This window comes from Otolemur garnettii, unplaced genomic scaffold (genome assembly GCF_000181295.1).
Source record: "Otolemur garnettii isolate 467f Iridium unplaced genomic scaffold, OtoGar3 scaffold00001, whole genome shotgun sequence".
NCBI lineage: Eukaryota > Metazoa > Chordata > Mammalia > Primates > Galagidae > Otolemur > Otolemur garnettii.
Window position 1 is genome coordinate 994,087 of NW_003852396.1, and position 20,160 is coordinate 1,014,246.

A 20,160-nucleotide genomic window follows, 5' to 3' on the forward strand; every position below is an offset into this window, starting at 1 on the left:
GAGGTTGCTGTGAGGTATGTATGACATGATGATTCTCTATCAGGGGCAAAAAGTGAGACTCTGTCTCAAAAAAAAAAAAAAAAAAAGAAAGAAAGAAAAGAAAATTAAAATTAAGGTTTGTAACCACCAGTCCATTACCAGTCCACTATTTCCTCTTCTGCTTATGCACAACCTCCAGTCCAAACCTCCTCCCTACCTGACCAGCTACTCATTTGCTGCTATCAGTGAAAATAATTCTGTCAAGAAGGGAAACGGATATGTTTATGACATACACCTATAAACCCGTGTTTTTCAAACTTTTTTACTCATAGCACACTTGCACCTATAAACTTCCACAGCACACTGAAATTATGTTGATCAAAAAAAAAAGTATATATTTACTGTGCTTTGAACTTCTTTTAAAAGCAATTAATGATCTTTAAAAATTTTTGCGGCATACTTAAGATCCTCTCAGGATACACCAGTTGAAATGCACTGCCATAAACCCACTGAGCCTGATGAATCAATGTTTTATCAATCCACAGGAGATTTATCTACCCTCTTCAACTGACTCCCAAATGATTAAACTCCTTATCTTTGAATATATGCTTACAATATTACTATTTAAGTTAGCTGACAAGCATATATGTAAGATACTAATTTCTATGGATTTTAAGTAAAATTTAGATTAAGGATATAAAAACAAATTATTAGCAAAAGTATTCATAAACTAAAATGGCCTAAAATGTCAAGCTCTATTTCCCTATGGAGACCATACCCTTGAAACTGAATGACAAAATACACATAAGTAGAATCTGATGCAATACTTTATTTACCATGCAATTCCTTGAGCTCTTCAAATAAAATCATTTTTTAAAGTACAGCAATCATTCTTAATTTGATTTGCATTTGCTTATCACTTAATGATCCAGCAATTATTGAATGTATCACTTTCATTTTATGGTGCTAGACTAGGATAATAAACACACAGACCAAGATAAGACACAAAAAAGTAGAAAGTTAAACTCAGAGTTCAGACTGTTCCAAAAAACAGCTTTCTTTTTTGGTCTTCCACACTATATTACCTCTCTTTCTCAGAGTATTTTCTGTCTTGGTTATTTCATTTCCAAATCTGAGTGTCTCTGACATAAGTAAAGCGTCATAGACTCAACTGGAACGTGTCTCCCTTGCTTTTAAAGGATTCATTTGTATAAAGTGGGAAAACCTGCTAATGTCTCAATACCCACTCAATCTTATTCCTTAGTGACAGAGCCTCCAACTTTTAGCTCAGCAAAAAGCTTCCCAGAAGAAACTACGCACCCTAGCCTCCCTGTGCCTAGCTACACTACAGGACCATGCTCTAGCAACTGGATGTAAGCTAAAAAGGGTGACTGCCAAAAAAAGTACCCTTAAAAGAGAAAGAATATCTTCTTCCCCGTCCTGAAGATGCCATGGTTAGAGTTCTAGCAGCACTTTTATTTCAAAAGGTCACCTTGGAATGTAAGATATATGAACAATCGGGTCCTTAATACATCAGAGCAACCACATCAAATCTGAATTCACTATCTCCAGGCCTTCATGTGGAAAAATAATTAAATATCTCTTGCGTTAAGCCATGTTAATTTGGATATTCTGTTATAGTCTGCTAAACCTGAAGCCTAACTTGAATTTTTTCCAAGTAACAGCATTTAGATTTTTTGAAGTATCTCATATATTGAAGAATATTTTAAAGTTAATTTGTATTATATTTAAAACACAATATGTGCCCTTACTTAATCTAGACTAAAAAGTATTTAAACAGCCCAAGAGTCATTTATATGAAGTGAGAGTCTTTGAAAGAATGAAAATTCATCAGTGATTACTGTCATGGGTCCTATTACCTGGGCAAAAGGAGGATTATAAGGTATGCTCATTAATAGTCTGTAATGACAACATCGCTGCATATATAGAAACACATTAAGTAGAACAAGCACAGTTAGTTCTGTGTAATAAAGTTACAGGAAAAGAGATTAAAGTTATTATTTTCACTAAGAAGGCACCTTCCATAGTCCTTTACTTTAATAACCTGTACCCATCTTACCTTTTTATAGAGTTCCATTTTTAACCTGACTTCCTGTGGAAAGCAGGCTTATGAAATCATTCCCTATCCTTCCCTGAATATCAGCTCTCTACTAATGTTTAACACGATCCACTGATTGAACCAAATCATTGAGTAGACACAGAGACAGCAAGTGTTTTACATATTCAAACCACTTGAATTTTAAGGAAAACCATTTTCCTTAAAAAGAGAAAATATTCCACACTAAAATCTGAAAAATTTCCACTACTCAAATCCTGAATCACATGCAATCTTTGGCCCTGGTGATTTGAATACCACAGCGTTAATCTGGCCATTTTCCAAAATAAACTTACTACTTTCTGGACATCTGGACATCTGTATCCAGGCCATTTCCTTCCCGTGGGCATAATCCAAGGTTTAGTTGTTCAGGTGACATGCTCCAAGTAATCTCCAACTAACTGCATTTTGCTGGTTTACTTCTTTGTAACACAGCTGACCACTGAACAACACAGGCGTGAGGGGTGCGAACTCTCCTGTCAAAAATCCACATATAATTTTGATTCCTCCAAAACTAAACTACTAACAGCCTGCTGCTAACCAAAGCCTTACTGCTAACACAGACTATCAGTACACATTCTGTACATTATTATGTATTATATCCTATTATAACCTATACTCTTACAAGGAAACTAAAGAGAAGAAAATACTATCGAGAAAATCTGAAGGAAGAGAAAATATATTCACTATTCATCAAGTGGATCACTATGCAGGTCATTATCTTCCTAGTGTGGAGAGGGCTCAGAAGGAAGAAGAGGACAAAGGAGTGGTCTTGCTCCTTCCCGGACGACAGGGGAATAAAATCCAGACAGGCAGACCCGCACAGTTCAAACCTACCTTCTACGAGGGTTAACTGTATTTTGTACACAGTTCAAACCTACCTTCTACGAAAGTTAAGTGTATTTTGTACAAAGGTCAACTGCACTTTTTTGAAATGTTTCCACTAATCTATCTCACTAAGGATCTCTTTTAAGGAAAAGCCTAAAACATATTCTTGATTCATGTTATTCATGGCTGAGAAAGAGAAGACCTCAGGAAATGTCCTAAAAAACAGATGTAATAGATTGACAAGGCCAAGGGCGGCAGCTCACACCTGTAATCCCGGCACTCACACTCTGGGAGGCCCACGTGGGTAGACTGCCTGAGCTCAAGAGTTGGAGACCAGCCTGAGATTGAGACCCTGTCTCTATCAAAAATAGAAAAACAAGCCGGGCATTGTGATGGGTGCCTGTAGTCCCAGCTACTCAGTTGCTGAGGCAGGAGGATTGCTTGAGCCCAAGAGTTTGTTGCAATTTATGATGCCACAGCACTCTATCCAGGGCAACAGAGTGAGACTCTTGTCTCAAAAATAAATAAATAAATAAATAAATATCAAAAAAATAGTCAAGATAACCTTCTACTACTTCAGTCAACATTTTTACAAAAATGCTCTCAAGTAGTAGGCTTACAATACCTCTAAAATAGACCCTCATCCATCTCAGCTCATGTTGATGTTACAGGACACTCATCAGCAAAAGAGCCAGGCCAGAAGTTCCCAAACTTCGGCATCCATCAGCGTCACCTGGATGGCCTGCTAAAACAACTAACTCTTAGGCTCCAATCCCAGAGTTTTGGATTGTCAGGTCTTAGGTAGGGTCCAGGAATTTGCAATTTTGACAAATTCACAAGTAATGCTGATGCCCCTGTTCTAGGAACCACACTTTAGAAACTACTGATACCAAAAGAAAATTATCGATGATAAATCACACAAGGAGGAAAAAAAGAAAAAGCACACAGAACCCAATCTCAGCTTTCCGGATTAATTTGCATACTTTTGATTAGTAATTAATCTCCTTAAATGTCTTTTTTGAAAAACCTATACAATAATTACTGACAGGTTCACAATATTGGGTCTTATTGAAGGGAACTTTAAAGGTCCTTGAATAATTAAATCCAAAATAAGTAACTTTTAGTCTACCAACATGTTCAATGTCTGACACAGATTCTAACAAGAAAAAAAAAAAAGATTCTACATAATAATGCCAAGGTGCCAAGGTTGTAGGTTCAACCTGGCAGATTCAGTTAGTTCTGGAGCTATAATTTCTACCTCTAATCCTATAAGCTATCTCAGAAAACATGACATGGCATTAGAGGAGAGGGTAAGAATGTGTGATTGTACACAAATCCATCACCACTACCAAAACAACTCCAAAGCACCCTTCCTACCAACCTATCATCTTTATGTGACCTTGAGGATGAGCCTAAAGATAAGACCTTACAACAAAAATGTCCAGAAGTCTTGGAAATTCTTCTACTTCTTCAAGCTCTAAGGATAATCAAAATTTATGAAAAAAGAAATTCAGGAATTACTGTTTCCAAATGATAATTTTAAGGAAGGCATGTAATTTTCAAACGCAATTAGTTGGAGATTACTTAGAGTATATCATGTGTACCTTTCCTGATGTTTTTTAATATAAGTTTAATGTAAATATAAGATGTCCATTAATGCTAGTGAATTTATATACTAGAAATCAATAAAACCAAAATAATCTGGGACAAAGAAAGTGTAGTGCCAGAATAACTAAAGCATGAGGATCTATGAAGGATGAAAAAATAAGCTTAAGTGATAAGCTGGAGAAAAAAAGGGTCAAAGTAATCAAAAGTAGTCAACAGAAAAACAGGGAGGACATAATAATTCCAATATATTTATGTAAGATTGGGCACAGAAAAAATAATGCAGACACAAAATCAAGATGTCAAGAGGCTCATATAAAAATACTTCAGCTGGAATCTATAGTTGTAACTATTCAGGCCAAATTCAACAAAAGAAAACCCTTTTAATCCCTTGAATGGGAAAGTAAGGCTAACGGTGAGTTTTGGGTCAACATTCCTCTTATTCAGATGTTCACTGATCACCAACGTGGCACCAGACACATCATCATATTATTATGCACAGTAACAAGTAATCACAGAAGCCTAAAGCAGCGCAGTTTATAATAGTGTATAAACTGAAAATGTTAAACCGCACTAGGACCACAGACTGTTACAAAGATAGTATCAAATTCTGCCGCATAACCACTACAGTTCTGAGGCTTAGCCTACCCAAGCTATCTCATCTGACTGTAAGACTATTTTATCTTGTAGAATCAGAGCAGACCAATAAGAATAAAATTATAGAATATAGCTAAATTGATTCTCAGTATCTGGCGTGAAGTTTCTCACAGTTCTTTCTCACTGTACAGCTGGACCTATGTGAAGAATGGACAAGAGCAGGACCCAAAACGGTCACTGAACACTTTAAGATGACGTAACTTTAGCTGATTAAGAACCTACCATCTGAATATCATATATACAGAATAAAATCGTTCTTTTGTAACCAAAAGCTGGAGGACCTAGAAGGCAAAGCTAGAAGCAACAGCAACTCAGAAACGACCATAGACGTTTCTGGAGCCTCAACCTATGTTTAGAGCGACAGAAAGCACAACAGTCTCCTCTCCGACTTCAGGAGACTACATCATTTTCAAAAACGGGCAACCAGATGAATTAGCGTTATTTTTCTTTTCTTTCTACTTCCCTGACAGGCTTAAGACATCTTGTAAATTAAGACATTTAAACATAATACATAATATTTAACCTGAGTTTATCTAACAGTAGAAATACTTGAAGAAACTAGAGACAAGTATAAATTTGAAGTTTTTTGCTGAGCTGAAGAGAAAGATACAGTTACTATATACATAGTTACCATTTTCTGACAAACAGGGAACAAACATAATTTTTTCATAATCAATATCCCTTGTAGCTAAATTCAGCAGAAATTTATGTCAATCTATCACGTAAAAGACATTCGGAGACAAACTTAACAGTATTATCAACTATTATTTCGCAAGTGAATCAAAACAAATTCACAAGGCAATTTCCCAGTTAAGCCTCTGTAGAAAAATAGAAACCGGCTGGGCGCAGTGGCTCATGCCTGTAAGCCTAGCACTCTGGGAGGCCCAGGCGGTAGACTGCCTGAGTTTGAGACTTGAGACCAGCCTGAGCAAAAGTGGGACCCTGTCTCTACTAAAAATAGAAAAGCTGAGGCAAGAGGATCGCTTAGCCTAAGAGCTGGAGGTTGCTGTGAGCTATGACCCTACAGCACTCTACCCAGGGTGACAGCTTGAGACTCTGTCTCAAAAAAAAAAAAAAAGGCATAAAAATAAACAATTTAAGGGCAACATTTTTGCAAAAGGCTGAGACAATACAGTCCAAACATCAGTATTTTTGTCACATAACTAAAGCAAAAACTTCAACAATCTAGACAGACACTTAACATACAAGCAGGTATTTAAACCACGCTAGTCCATCCTGGCTATGTGTTAGAATCATCTATGGATTGGGCATTAGTTTACATTACATTTAAAATTAAGCCTTCTAACTAGTGCCTATAATGCAGTTATTACATAGTGTTGATAAAGAGAGGACCAAACAGGTATAATCATTAACGAAATAAAAGATTTTATAAAAGAATTTAGCAGGGTAACTTCTATACAGTAGATATTCAATTAAATGTTATTTTTCTACCTTACAGAGAAGAGGAATGAAAACTGCATTCTCTAATGGAAAATAAAATGTCTTCTTTATATTTTTGTCCAGAGAGGACGAGGCTGACCTACTATATCAAAATTCTTGGAGGAGTTCGTAATTTTCTCAAACTCATACATCGCTAAGACCTTAAAACATAAACTTTAATTTGCTGGGCTTTCTCTTTTTTTAAGAAACAAGTATGTAAAAGTGGCAGAGTTATAAATGTTAGTTTGTACTAATAAGAGATAACAGTGTAGTTTCAAAAATCCAAAACAAAGGTTATTAGTAATTGACAAGAATGCATTTATCTTAGTATTATCATTAAGATTAAATCATGATGGAATTTAAGAGTTGCGAGGGACCTTACAGATTTTCTAGACCAACCTCTTTTTTAAATAAAATGAGAATACTGAAGACTAGAAAGATTCAATGATACAGACCAAATAGGCGAGCCAGGAAGTTCAGCTGGGAGCCTCCTGACTTCCTTTTCCTGAATCTGCTGAGCCGCCTCCGGTGGCTCCAACTCCTCTCCCATAGGTAAGAGTTCTGGCTGCCCCCTTTGCTTTCTTTATATTCTATTCCAAACCACAGTTGTCATTTTTAACTTTCCCATAAGGTTATCATTTTCCAACCTGTTTTCTGAACGACAAGTTTCACAGCTGTGCATGGGTATCATCAGCTTTCTCAATTTCACAGTAATAAATACAGAATTTTAAATCTACTTGAAACAACTGTGCAATAAACGTAATCCACTGCAAAGAAAACGTCTCTTCTGGATAATTCAGTCTACAAATTCAGAACTATTTATTATCTATCCCATGCAGGGTCTACATTAAGTGCCAGCAACGTGAAGATGTTTAAGGTAAGAGCCTTGTCCTCAAATAGCTTACAGCCGAGTAGAAAAGACAATTAAAGCAACAATTACAGGGTGCTTGTTAAAGACTCTACCAAAGGAGCCGGCAGAGAGCTATGAGTGTTACAGGAAGACAAAGCTGATTTAGAATGATGGGATCAGTCGGTGGTTCCCCAGTGAGATCCTGAACATAGATAGGGAAGAATGTCAATACCACCATATTTAGCAGAGTCCAAAACGAATTAAAAGACAGAGCAACCTCAATTTATTCAAGGGAGGAAATGAAAACTGTGTTTCACACAGCAGTTCAGTATCGAATAACTCCAATCACAGACTATGTTTCAGTGGAAACCAACTTGATTTCACTGTGGCTGTATAACAAGAACCTATAGGTCTCCTATTGTTTAATAAAATTTTAAATCACTATTTTTAAATCAAAGAAAAAGACTGCATCCAAAACATGTCTAGTTAATACAGCAGCTCTCTGCAAAAGCTGCATCAACTAAAGCCCTCCTCAAAATTCCAGAATAAAATTCCGGTCTATTACGAGAGGAATGACAACCTGGAGAACCAGTAGCCAAAGAAGGAAGGAAACCACCGCTCATTCTACTTTCTTAAACCAATCACTCGGGTAAAGACTACTCAGATTCTCTGATAATGACTTTCAGCTGGAAGATTTAAAACGGAGGCGCAGGAGACATTTTTATTTACATATTTAAGCAAAAGGAGGGAAAAATCAAAGTGTAGAGGAAAACGTGAAAGAGATAGAAAGGAAGTGAAGGGATGGAAGAGAGAAAGGGCTGGACCAGAACCCAACACCGAAGACCCGAGAAAGGCCAGGAGAAGAAACACTGAGGATGGTTTGGGGGAAAGTGGTGAAGAGAGAACGCAGGCAACGAGGGGGAAAGAGAGGGGGAAGGGCTGTCCAAATACGATTTGGACGGAATGAGAGATACGAGAAACCAAGTCCCGGGGCTGCCTCCAGCGGGCAGAGCACGGAGCTCAGTAAGAAAGAAGAGAACCGATCAGGGAGAACGGGTCTTAACCTCCTTTCCGCAGCCTCTACGGCCTGGAGAGGGAGGGAGAGGCGGCTCCCGACTCCGGGAAGGGATTCCGGCGAGGCGCTCGGAAACCGGGATCTGGAGTCGGCCCAGGCGGCGGGTCCCGGCCCCTCCATCCCCCTCGGCCGCGGGGCGGGGCCCTGGGCGTCCGGGTTACCTGGACAGGGAGTCCACGCTGGGCGGCCGGGCGGCCGCGGGCTGCGAGCCGAGACTCTCGCAGCTCGAGCTCTTCTCCATGGTGCGGCGGGGCCGGCGGCAGGAAAAGGCCGGAGCTGCCTCCGCGGCCGCAGCGCGCCGGGCAGGGGCCGCGGTCAGCCCAGCGCCGGCCGGGGAGCGAGACCGGAAGCGGCCATGTTCCCCCAGACTGCACCGCGCGGAGCCGGGGAGCGGAGACCCCGGGGCGCCGCCCGTACCGCCCGTAGCCCGGGGAGCGGAGACCTCGGGGCGCCGCCCGTACAGCCCCGGGAGACGGCGGGGAGCGGAGACCTCGGGGCGCCGCCGGGACCGCCCCGGAGACAGCGGGGAGCGGAGACCCCGGGGCGCCGCCTAGACCGCACCGCGGCCGCGGGGCTGGGGGCTGGCGGGGAAGGGGGCTCGGCAAAGAGAGAATTACGTCAATTTAAATTAGATTTAATTTATACTGCACAGTTGATGTTTCTGCGAAAATCTTAAAAGTATAGCACCAAAAGGCTTAGCCTAGTGGCTCATACCTAGGATCCCAGCACTTTAGGAGGCCCAGGTGGGAGGATGGTTTGAGGCCAGGAGATGGAGCCTAGCCTGGGCGATAGCAAGATCCTGTCTCTACAAAAAAATAAAAAATCAGCCAGACGTGGTGGGAAAAAAAGAAGTATAGTAATCAATGAGATATTAACTTGCAAGTTCATTCTCCAGAAGAACGACCTAGCTTAGTTATCCTCAGCTAAAACAGGGTAACTATTAACGAATGAATATCCGGTCTATCCATTCTTCAGCGTGGCAAAGACGGATGACAACAGATTCTTTTCGTTTCTGTAATTTGTATGGATACCTTAACTGTACTCCCATGATAGCCAAAGAGAACAGTAGTCAGAAGGGTTTCTATCAAGCATAAATATCTACAATTTAGTCATAGGAGAATTTACTCATTTCTTGCCCACCCCTTCCTGCCTTTCAACGTGCTAATTCACCGTTGGCTGATACTTTGACTTAGATGTACCAAAGTATGTCTGTTAAGACTGATGATCCCTTGATCCCTTGTACTTTCTCCTGCCTAATTTCTAGCGCTGTGTTAGAGAGTACTTGAAGTCTTCTGCCTGCTGACGTAATAATTTATGTAGGGCTCTATCTAGTAGTTAATAAGGAACAGTGTAGTTAGATGTAGAGACTTTGGAACTTGACAAACCTGCGTTGGAATCCTGGTTCTGTAACTAAGTTTGCTTTATGCTTCGGATTAAGTTGTTTCTCATCTTTAGAAAGAGAATAAAAACAGAGTCACAGTAGATTTTTTTTTTTTTTTTTTGAGACGGAGCCTCAAGCTGTCCCCCTGGGTAGAGTGCCATGGCATCACAGCTCACAGCAACCTCCAACTCCTGGGCTCAAGCGAGTCTCCTGCCTCAGCCTCCCAAGTAGCTGGGACTACAGGCGCCCGCCACAACGCCTGACCATTTTTTGGTTGCAGCCATCATTGTTGTTTGGCGGGCCCGGGCTGGGGATTTGAACCCGCCACCTTAGGTGTATGTGGCTAGCGCCTTAGCCGCTTGAGCCACAGGAGCCTAGCCGAGTCACAGTAGATTATCATTACACGGAACTATTACTATTACTGCTTGTGCACCGAACTTACCGCTTTACTTCTAACCTGACAAAGGAAAGCATACTTTAACCTCAGCTGAAAGTTAAGTTATTTCCAAATTCCTTTAATGACACATTGGCTGTTAAGCCGTTCACTCAAGGCAAATACACTTCATGAGGGCATTCTGTACCTCAGTTTTTTTATCTTTTAAAAGAACATCTTGGGGCCTGGCGTTGTGGCTCACGCCTGTAATCCCAGGACTTGGGAGGCAGAGGTGGGTGGAGAGCCTGAGCCCATTCCAGACCAGTCTAAGCCAAAGCAAGACCAATCTCTAAAAATAGCCTCCCAGCTACTTGGGAGGCAAAGGCAAGAGAATCACTTGAGCCCAAGACTTTGAGGTTGCTGTGAGCTATGACGGCACAGCACTCTACCAAGGGTGACCAAGTGACTGTCTCCAAAAAATAAATAAATAAAAATAAAAGAACATAGCCTATCCTGGGTCATTTAAGAACTGTTGCTATAAATCAAATTACCATCTAGGCTTATCTCTTACATTAAATTATTTTGAGGCCATCCCAGAAGTTATTTATTTATTTTTCTTTTTGAAACAAAGTCTCCCTATGTCGCCCTCAGTAGAGTGCTGTGGCATCACAGCCCGCAGCAACCTCAAACTCACTCTGTGTTGGTCATTTCTTCCAAGTGTTGACTCTGCCTTGGAAGAGACAAACTCTTGGGCTTAAGTGACTCAAGACTTAAAACTCAAGGCTTACTCTTGCCTTAGCCTCCCGAGTAGCCAGGACTACAGGCACCTGCCACAACGGCTAGCTATTTTTTCATTGCAGTTGTCATTATGGTTTAGCTGGCCCAGGCTGGGTTTGAACCCACCACCCTGGGTGCATGTGGCAGGCACTGTAACCACTGTGCTACAGGCACCAAGCCCAAAAGTTTTTTTTTTTTTTAATTTGTTATATAGGCCAGGGTTTCTCAGAATATCTGGGGGAAAGAACAGTGTTTAATTTTCAATCCATCACCAATACTTAAGTGTAAGAAAAATGAATTACAGTCAATCCTTCATACTGTGGGTTGCACATCCATATTTAACCTAACCACAGATTGAAAGTATTTTTTAAAAATTGAAAAAATACAATAAAAATACAGTATAACAACTATTCACATAGCATGTACATTTTATTTTCTGTAATCTAGAAATGTAGATGTGTACATGAGGATGAACATGGGTATATGGAAATATTACACCATTAGTTTGAGGAGTTCCACTTCTAGGGAGAAATAAGCTCCTAGCATTGACCTTTTCACATTTAACAGCTGTAAGCTCTAGATAAAATACAAATATATATAGAGAGAGAGAACCTGAGGGGTAAGAAGAACGAAAAGAGCCAGGCAGAGTCAACACTTGGAAGAAATGAGCGACACAGTGAGTGTCCCACTTTTGTGCCTTTGATAAGTGGTAGGTAAAGCTTGTGGTACAGTGCAGGGTAGTAAAACTCTCACAGAAAGCCTGCTATCTTTCTGTCCTGAGGAACCCACGGCAGCTAGAAAGTGGGGCAGAAATGTCTTAAAAGGAGCCAGAGAAAGGCAGTGCCTGTGGCTCAGTGGGTAGGGCGCCAGCCCCATATACCAAGGGTGGTGGGTTCAAACCCCGCCCCAAACTGCAACAACAACAACAAAAATAGCTGGGCATTGTGGTGGGCGCCTGTAGTCCCAGTTACTCGGGAGGCTGAGGCAGGAGAGAGTTGCCTAAGCCTAGGACTTGGAAGTTGCTGTGAGCTGTGACACGACAGTACTCTACTGAGGGCAATAAAGTAAGACTCTGTCTCTAGGGGAAAAAAAGAGGAACTCTAAATTCTGTATATAAATCTTTGGCTAACTCATAATTTGATTTGAACAATATGCTACAACTCAGATTAAAGAACCAAAAGTAGAATATCCCCCTACTTGTCCAGAATTTAAAAAACCACAATGAGATTTGAACTGTTACCTATAGCAAGCAAAACAGTTTTCAGTTTGTTTCTAAGCAAGTTAATTTTCTACTAAAGCGTCAATGGTTCCCAGAGGAATATAACAAAATCCAGAAACTCAAAAAAAAAAATTTCCATAATGTCTCGGACATAATCCAAAACTAATTGACACATCACTTCTTGGCCTTTTGGCTAAGATCAAGTGCAAAATTAATTGACATTAGCACCAAGAAAATGGAACCTATTCTCAAAGGAAATTATAATTAAGAGAGGATAAACTCATGGTGATCCATGTGTTGGAATTACCAGACAACGGCTCCAAAGCAGCTAATGGAACTACATTTAATGAGGGAAAGGAAATATGTTTTTATAAAGGAAAAGATAGTAAATCTCAGAGGAGAAATAAAAAAAAATCTAAATGGAAGTTTTAGGGAAAAATAATCACTGAGAGTAAAATAGTTACTGAGTGGGCCTAATGGCAGAATGGATTTGATGAGAAGAATGTCACGAATTGAAGATAGATCAGTACTTACAGAGGGTGCCAAAAATACTTAAGCACCTTTTAGGAAAGGGAAAAAAATGTATTAAATTTGTGATACTCAAGCCATGTTTGACTTCTGCAATTACAAGTGGTGTTCAACATGATTTGTATCCATCTTTTTTCATTGGTATATATTGAGTGTTATAATTTTATTTTTTAATTTGTAATTAGCAGTTTATTATTTTGAAGTCAATCTCATAAACAGGAACATAGTGACTTTACAAATTCTTTAAACAAAAGTTCTTAAATCCTGATCCTGAAGCATCCTGTGATAGATTACAGTAGAAACAATGTTAAGGAAAAAAGATCTTCTGGTGAAGAAAACTTAAGGAAACAAAAAGCATTCCTATAAATTTAACAATAAAAAACACTATAAAAAAACACCCTTCCCTTTTCTTTATTAAAAAAAAAATCACCAGCTCATGTAGTTTGTCAACTAATAAAAAGCATACATGAAGTAAAATATTGATTTTTAAAATATCTCACACCATAATGAGCATGTTTAATTTTTTAAATATTTTAACTTTTAGATTACTTCAGTATTAAATACCCAGCTTTCTCAGGAAGCTGTTGCAAACCCACGTATTGTCTTGGCTGTATAAAAATCAATAATCCTATTTTCTTTCTTTCTCTGTCTTTTTTTTAAAATAGCAGAATAAAGATATTGTTCCCTTAAATGACACTCATGTTAATATTAAGTATCTTCCATTTTGCTTCATTACCAGAGACAGTGTTTTCAAGAACTGGATCTTTCTAGGTCCATTTTTATTTTTATAACAACTTTCCTATTTGCTTATATTCATGCAGAAAATATGAAGATAGACAGATTTAAAGAAAATAAAAATTGTCCAGTATCATACCTTCTGCCTAATACAATAACAAGAGTATACACACAGCATTTTAAAACAAGTACTGTAAAATTCTTACATACTCCTTTTTTCATTTCATATTATAGGAGCAACCATTTCTTCAGGACATGTAAATATTCTTTAGGTTCCAGGACAATGAAAAGGAACCTTTGGTTGGCCGATTCATGATCTAATTATTACTAACTAAAATTTACCCCCAATTGTTGAGTATTTGAATTATTTTAAATATTTGCCATTATAACACTATTATACACTCTTCTTCATACAAAATGTTCTGCGGGGGTGGGGGGGTGGTTGTTGTTGTTGTTGTTGTTTTTTGGCCAGGTCTGGGTTTGAACCTGCCACCTCCTGTATATGGGGCCGACGCCTGACTCCTTTGAACCACAGACGCTGCCCATACAAAATGTTTTATATCTGATAAATTTTTAAAGAGAAATTCCCAGGACTACCTGGCACAAAGTATGTTAAGTATTTTTAAGGCGTTTGATGCATTTTACCACATTGCCCTCCAGAAATATTTTACCAATTTACAGTCATGTCAATAAATAACCACAGTCCCATTTCTTCCTCATATTCCATGGGCAACATAGGAAACCGGATAGCACCTATAAATAAACTTTATGGTTGCAAATGTAATAGACAGAAGCATGATATCTTCTTGTAGTTTTTTTCTAAAATGTAAAAATCCCCCCCACCCCCCATTTACTGGTCATTTGCTTTCCTTCTGTATTCGGAAGCCATTCAGGGCGTTTAGAAGTGTCTTTCTCACCACAGGCAAGGGCATGAAAGCTGCTATGTCGTTCTCATGTTTTTCAAGTTAAGCAAAAGTTTCCAAAGCCACTGGAGTCAGAAAGCCTTCTTCTGAGCAGCCATGCTATTTTAATGTCTTGGTAATAAAACAGAAAACTGGGCCATATTCTTCAGATTATAGAGGGTTTCTGACCATTCCATGGACCCTGTCTGAGGAATGGTGGTGAGAAGGAAACTTTTGGCTTCATTGGCATGTTCTCTCAGGGTCTTTAAGACCCAGTCCACGGAAACTGCTTCCTCAGCCTCCTTCCAGCAATCATGATCTGTTGCCATGCAGCGCTGGAGAGAAGAGAGAATTATAATTTTAATACAGTTTTTTTTTCTTTCTTAAAGTGTGTATACTTTTTTGGCACCCTGTATATATTATCCAATCTAAAACTTATAAAAAAGATTTGCTTGGGTTCTTTAGAGATTCCGGTTATTAGCTCTTTGTCAGATTTGTAGATACAAATATCTTCTCCCATTCTGAAATTTGTCTCTTTGCTTTGTTGGTTGTGTCCTTAGCTGTGCAGAAACTTTTTGACTTGATCAGACCCCACTTATTTATTTTCATTGTTGCTGCAATTGCCAATGGGGTCTTCTTCATACATTCTCTTCCTTGGCCCAGAAGAAAAGAGCAAACAATCCCAATAAACTGCATAAGACGCGTGAACAGAATCATTTCTCATGAGGACAGACGAATGGCCAACGATGACATGAAAAAATGCTCATCATCCCTAATTGTCAGGAAAAGGCCAATCAAAACCACTTTGAGATACCACCTAACCCCAGTGAGAATGGCCCACATCACAAGATCCCAAAGCAACAGATGCTGGCCTGGGTGCAGAGAGAAGGCAACACTCACGTGCTATTGATGGGACTGCAAACTAGTACAGCTTCTATGGAAAGAAGTATGGAGATGCCTCAAGGAACCTGAAATCCCATTACTAAATAGCTACCCAAAAGAAAAAGAAAGACATTTTACCATAAGTATATTTGCGCTCAATTCACGATCACAAAGATGGGGAAACAACTCAAGTACCCTTCAACCCATGAATGGATTAATAAACTGTGGTATATGTATGCTGTGGAATAGTATTGTGTAGCAGCCCGTATAGCTTATGGCTAGGAGGAGTGAGAGTTATAGGAAATATCTGTAATGGAACACCTTGGTGGAAAGGGCATGGAGAGAGATTTGGTTCTAACTACCATGAGGGAGGTCGCGAGATGAGAGCAGTGGTGAATTGGCAGTCTCTACACCTGTGGTGTTGAGAGGCACGAGCTCAGCCTTATATTAGGCTGGAGGAGAAGGCAGTCAAAACATGCGCGTTCTATCATGGATCCACTTACTCTGACTCTGTCTCCTCTCCTGCCTGCAGAGCACCAGCACGGTGTCTCTCTGCTGAAGACTACCAAGCTCTGCTAAAGACTAAGAGCTATCTGTTCTAAGAAGACTGCTTTACTCCCTCTAAGACACACACTCTCTCTCTCTCTCCAGCTAAAGTAGATAGCCCTCAAGCACCTAAGAGAAACTATTCCTGAGCAAGGTACCTTAGTGGTCCGTGTCCAGAACCTACCTAAGCTGGGCCCGAGACCTGGCCAGTCCCAAGCCCTGACAAGTGGTGTCAGAAGCAGATCCTGAAAGTATTGTGCCATTAAAAAATGGAGATTTTGTATCTTTTGTAACAACCTGGAGGATTTGGAGAACATTCTTCTAAGTAAAGCATCAAAAGAATAGGAAAGCAAGCACCCCATATACTCAACAGTAGGTAGAAACTGGAAGATTAACAACTACAGGTCCACGCAAGAGAAAAATCCAATTAAATTCAAGAAGGAGGAGAGGGGCCAGGGGACTCAGTAAGTTCCCACCCAGCAGGTACAGTGAAGGGGTATACGGCATGCTTCCTGGGTGGAGGACACAACTAGAACTTCCCCTTACAAGTACAAACAAGGTAACCTAATCACATGTACCCTAGTCATATTAACCTTAAATTTTTTAAAAAATTGAAAAATATTAATAAACCCTGAAGGACACGCAGGGGAATATCAAATGGCCTAATATACAGGTAATTAGAGTCTGAGAAGAGGAGAAAGAATTAGGCAGAATAAGAAAGAATAGCCAAAAATGTACCTAATTTGGCCAACAATATGGTAAATTTACATATTAAAAATGCTCAACAAACACAAAATAAGATAAATACTAAGAAAATCCTGCCTGGGCATATCATGATCCAAAACCAAAGATAGAAACTTTTCAAAGCAGTCAGAGAAAAATAACACATTTCATATAGGGAAATCACAATTCTGAAAATCATGCATTTCCCAGCTGATATTACGGCTGGAAAAAAAAAAACCAGTAGTGCAACATTTTTAAAGTGCTGCAAAAGGAGAAAAAAGGTCAAAACAGAATTCTATATCTCACAAAAACATATCTTGGGAAGGCAAAATAAAGTTGTTTTTGTTTTGAGAGTTGGGTGTTTTTTTTTTTTTTTCTTTTTTGAGACAGTGCCTCCCTCTGTCACCCTGGGTAGAGCCCCTGTCATCACAGCTCACAGCAACCTCAAACTCTTGGGGTCAAGTGATGCTCTTGCCTCAGCCTCCTGAGCAGCTAGGACTACAGGTACCAAACCCAGCTAGTTTTTCTATTTTTTAGTAGAGATGGGCTCTCACTCTTGCTCAGGCTCGTCTTAAACCCCTGGGCTCAAGCAATCCACTCACCTTGGCCTCTTAGAGTGCTAGGATTACAGGTGTGAGCCACTGGGCCCAGCCAATAAAGATGTTTTTACATAAAGGAAAGTTAAGAGAATTTGTTGATAGAGGACACACGCTACGGGAATGCCAAAGAAAAATCTTTAAAGAGAAATGATATGAAAGGAAAACTGGACAACTGGACTTCAGAATGAAGATTAGAATTAAGGAATCCCCAGGCAAATATAAAAGACTATTTATTTATTTATTGATGACAGGGTCTCACTCTATTGCCTGAGCTACAGTGCAGTGGCACCATCCTAGTTCACTGCAACCTCTAACTCATAAATTCAAACGATCCTCCTACCTCAGTGTTTTGGGAAAATTCTGGGACAGTGTAGAAATTGAGATGGTGCCAAGCGACCAAAGAAGTGACCCAAACCAGTACCGCTTGGCAAGTTAGATGAGTTTTTTAGCAGCTACTTACACAGGGCTCTGATCCTAGTCAAGACATGCAAGCTCCAGCACTCATTCCTGGACACTCATTCCTGCACCGCCTGTTTGTGGAGCTTAACTTTCTTTCTGCGACTTTTCTTTCTTCTGCAAGACTCGGTGAGCATGCTCAGTACTTCCCATTAGGCAGAGACTTCAGCACTGCAATTAACTAAAGGATACTAAGGCAACTAAACCAGTTTAAACTGGTCTTCAGACTCCTGACCATTTGCAAAAAGAGCTACTTAAGAATACCCTTTTTGTTTTGTATTCCTTTCAGCTGTTCTGTTTTGATCTGTATTGTGTAAGCTTAAAAGAAAGCTTCGTCAAGTTTGTTAAACACGAACAGCCAATGGTGGGGAACTTACATCCTTCCCTCATTCAGCCTCCCAAGTAGCTTGGGACTGCAGGCGCCCATGACCACACGAGGCTAATTTTTTAATTTTTTTGTAGAGACAGGGTCTTGCTATGACCCAGCCTCTTTTAAAATCCTGGGCTCAAATAATACTTCTATCTCAGCCTCCTGAAGTTCTAGGGTTGCAAGCCCAAGCTACTGAGCCCAGTCTCTTAATTTCTTTAGAATACATAACCTATTTAAAGAAAACACATCACATTTTTTTAATGACATTTGTGATGCATGTATAGGTAATCCACTTGAGAATTAGAGCATAAAGGTTGTCAAGCAGTGTTTGTAAATGGGTGTATATAATCGCAAGGTTATCAATATTCCATGTAAAGTAGTACAACATGAACTCTAAACAATCTTACGGTTAAATGTTATCTATATTTTAGAGATTAAAAGCATATGAGATACTGGTAGTTTAAATAGTCCAATGACACATGAAGCAGAATAGGGATTAAGCAGGTGTCCTCAAACTACAGCCGACCTGGGACATTTATCCAGCCCGCCGGGTCTTTTTGCCACCACTGCCTGTCCTGCTTAACAGCTGACTCATCCTAGGGCCCTGCAGTCCGGCCCTCCAATGGTCTGAGGGACAGTGAACTGGCCCTGTGTTTAAAAAGTTTGACGACCCTTGGATTAGAGTTTAAATTTACTTAACTCTCATGCCCCACTTCCTAATCATTATGCTATACTTCACAAATAACTTACGTAATCTCACAACAAGCCTCCAAGTTAAATGCTCCTTAAATGCTCCTTGTGTTAGAGGTGAGAGTTTACTGCGCAGGTTCAGTGGACCTGGTTGGGTTCACCCAGCAGAACTAGCAAGTTTGGCTGAGTCAAAAGGAGAGCAAGAAACTGGGGTAATGGAAAATAAGGCAGGTGGGACTCCAGCACAGCAGAATAGAAACAAAGGTTTTATTTAAGTGAAGGAAGGGAATAAAGGAAATCAGAGATAAGCATAGACTTTTCCAAAGAGTGGAAAGGGTCCTGTTTGTGAATGAGGAGAGACACAAATACAAGTATGTTCCTCCCAGTTCCTCCTGAGTTCATCTACAGCAGTGGTTCTCAACCTTCTTAATACTGCGACCCTTTAATACAGTTCCTCATGTTGTGGTGACTCCAACCATAAAATTATTTTCGTTACTACTTTATAACTGTAATTTTGCTACTGTTATGAATTGTAATGTAAATATCTGATATGCAGGATGTATTTAGGTGATGCCTGTGAAGGGTTGTTTGACCCCCAAAGTGGTCATGACCCACAGGTTGAGAACTGCTGATCTATTGGAATTTCTACTGTTTCCCCAGGGGTCTTTAGGTGTGCCATCCTGGTTTCACTGCTTGTGGATTACCTCACTTGTCACATAAATCCAATTTTCATTACTGTGTATATTAACTGTTGTGGTGTCTGTTAGTCTCCTGATTTTTTTGGCAACCCTGGTGTGCATTGTTTTGTGACAGGGATCCTTGTCTTTATTTAATGGGAAGCGATTATTCATAGGCTAAAGGTCATGGGTCACAGGCTAGAAGTTACATTTTGCAGGAACAGCACATATTTGGTTTAACGAGATCCCATCCACCCCAAATGTCTTGTTTTGCTTCAGGGCCCTTTCTTACTTTCTTGTCCAGAAGGCCACAATTCTCTCCCACCTCCCTGTCACCCCTTAACATCCTTCCACCCATAAACAATTGAAAATGAGCAATAGAGCTGACCTTTTTGCCCTATCATATCTCTCCATGACAATTCACTCTTCATCAAACCAAGTATAAAAATACACTATTTAACTATTTCTTTGGTTCTTCATTTCCTTATGAAGGCTCTTGTGTCTCATGAAACTTATCAAAGAAACTTATTTGCTTTTATTTTGGTAACCAATTGTTTGTTATAGAGACCTCAGACATGAACCTACAATGGGTTGATGAATAGATATTTTCCTCTCCATTAAAGACAAATAGCGCTCGGCACCTGTGGCTGAAGTGGCTAAGGCGCCAGCCACAGCCACCTAAGGTGGCAGGTTCAAATCCAGCCCAGGCCCGCCAAACAACAATGATAGCTACAACCAAAAAATAGCCGGGC

At 39.9% G+C, this 20,160-nt stretch overlaps 1 protein-coding gene across 4 annotated transcripts in view; it reads right to left on the reverse strand.

The window, feature by feature from the left end:
- MTMR2 (myotubularin related protein 2) overlaps positions 1-8,963 on the reverse strand; it is a 109,253-nt gene extending 100,290 nt beyond the window's left edge. Inside the window, exon 1 of one of the 4 annotated variants that reach the window (XM_003780777.2) lies at positions 8,712-8,963. Coding sequence is in view for 1 of the 4 variants with exons in the window: in XM_003780776.2 (XP_003780824.1) it covers positions 8,712-8,791 (80 nt within the window). In the remaining 3 variants the exon portion in view is untranslated. Of the gene's footprint in view, positions 1-2,059; positions 2,264-8,711 lie in introns of those variants that run through there. The other 3 variants (XM_003780776.2, XM_023511282.1, XM_023511278.1) reach the window with 3 other exon arrangements.
- Positions 8,964-20,160: the final 11,197 nt, after the last annotated feature.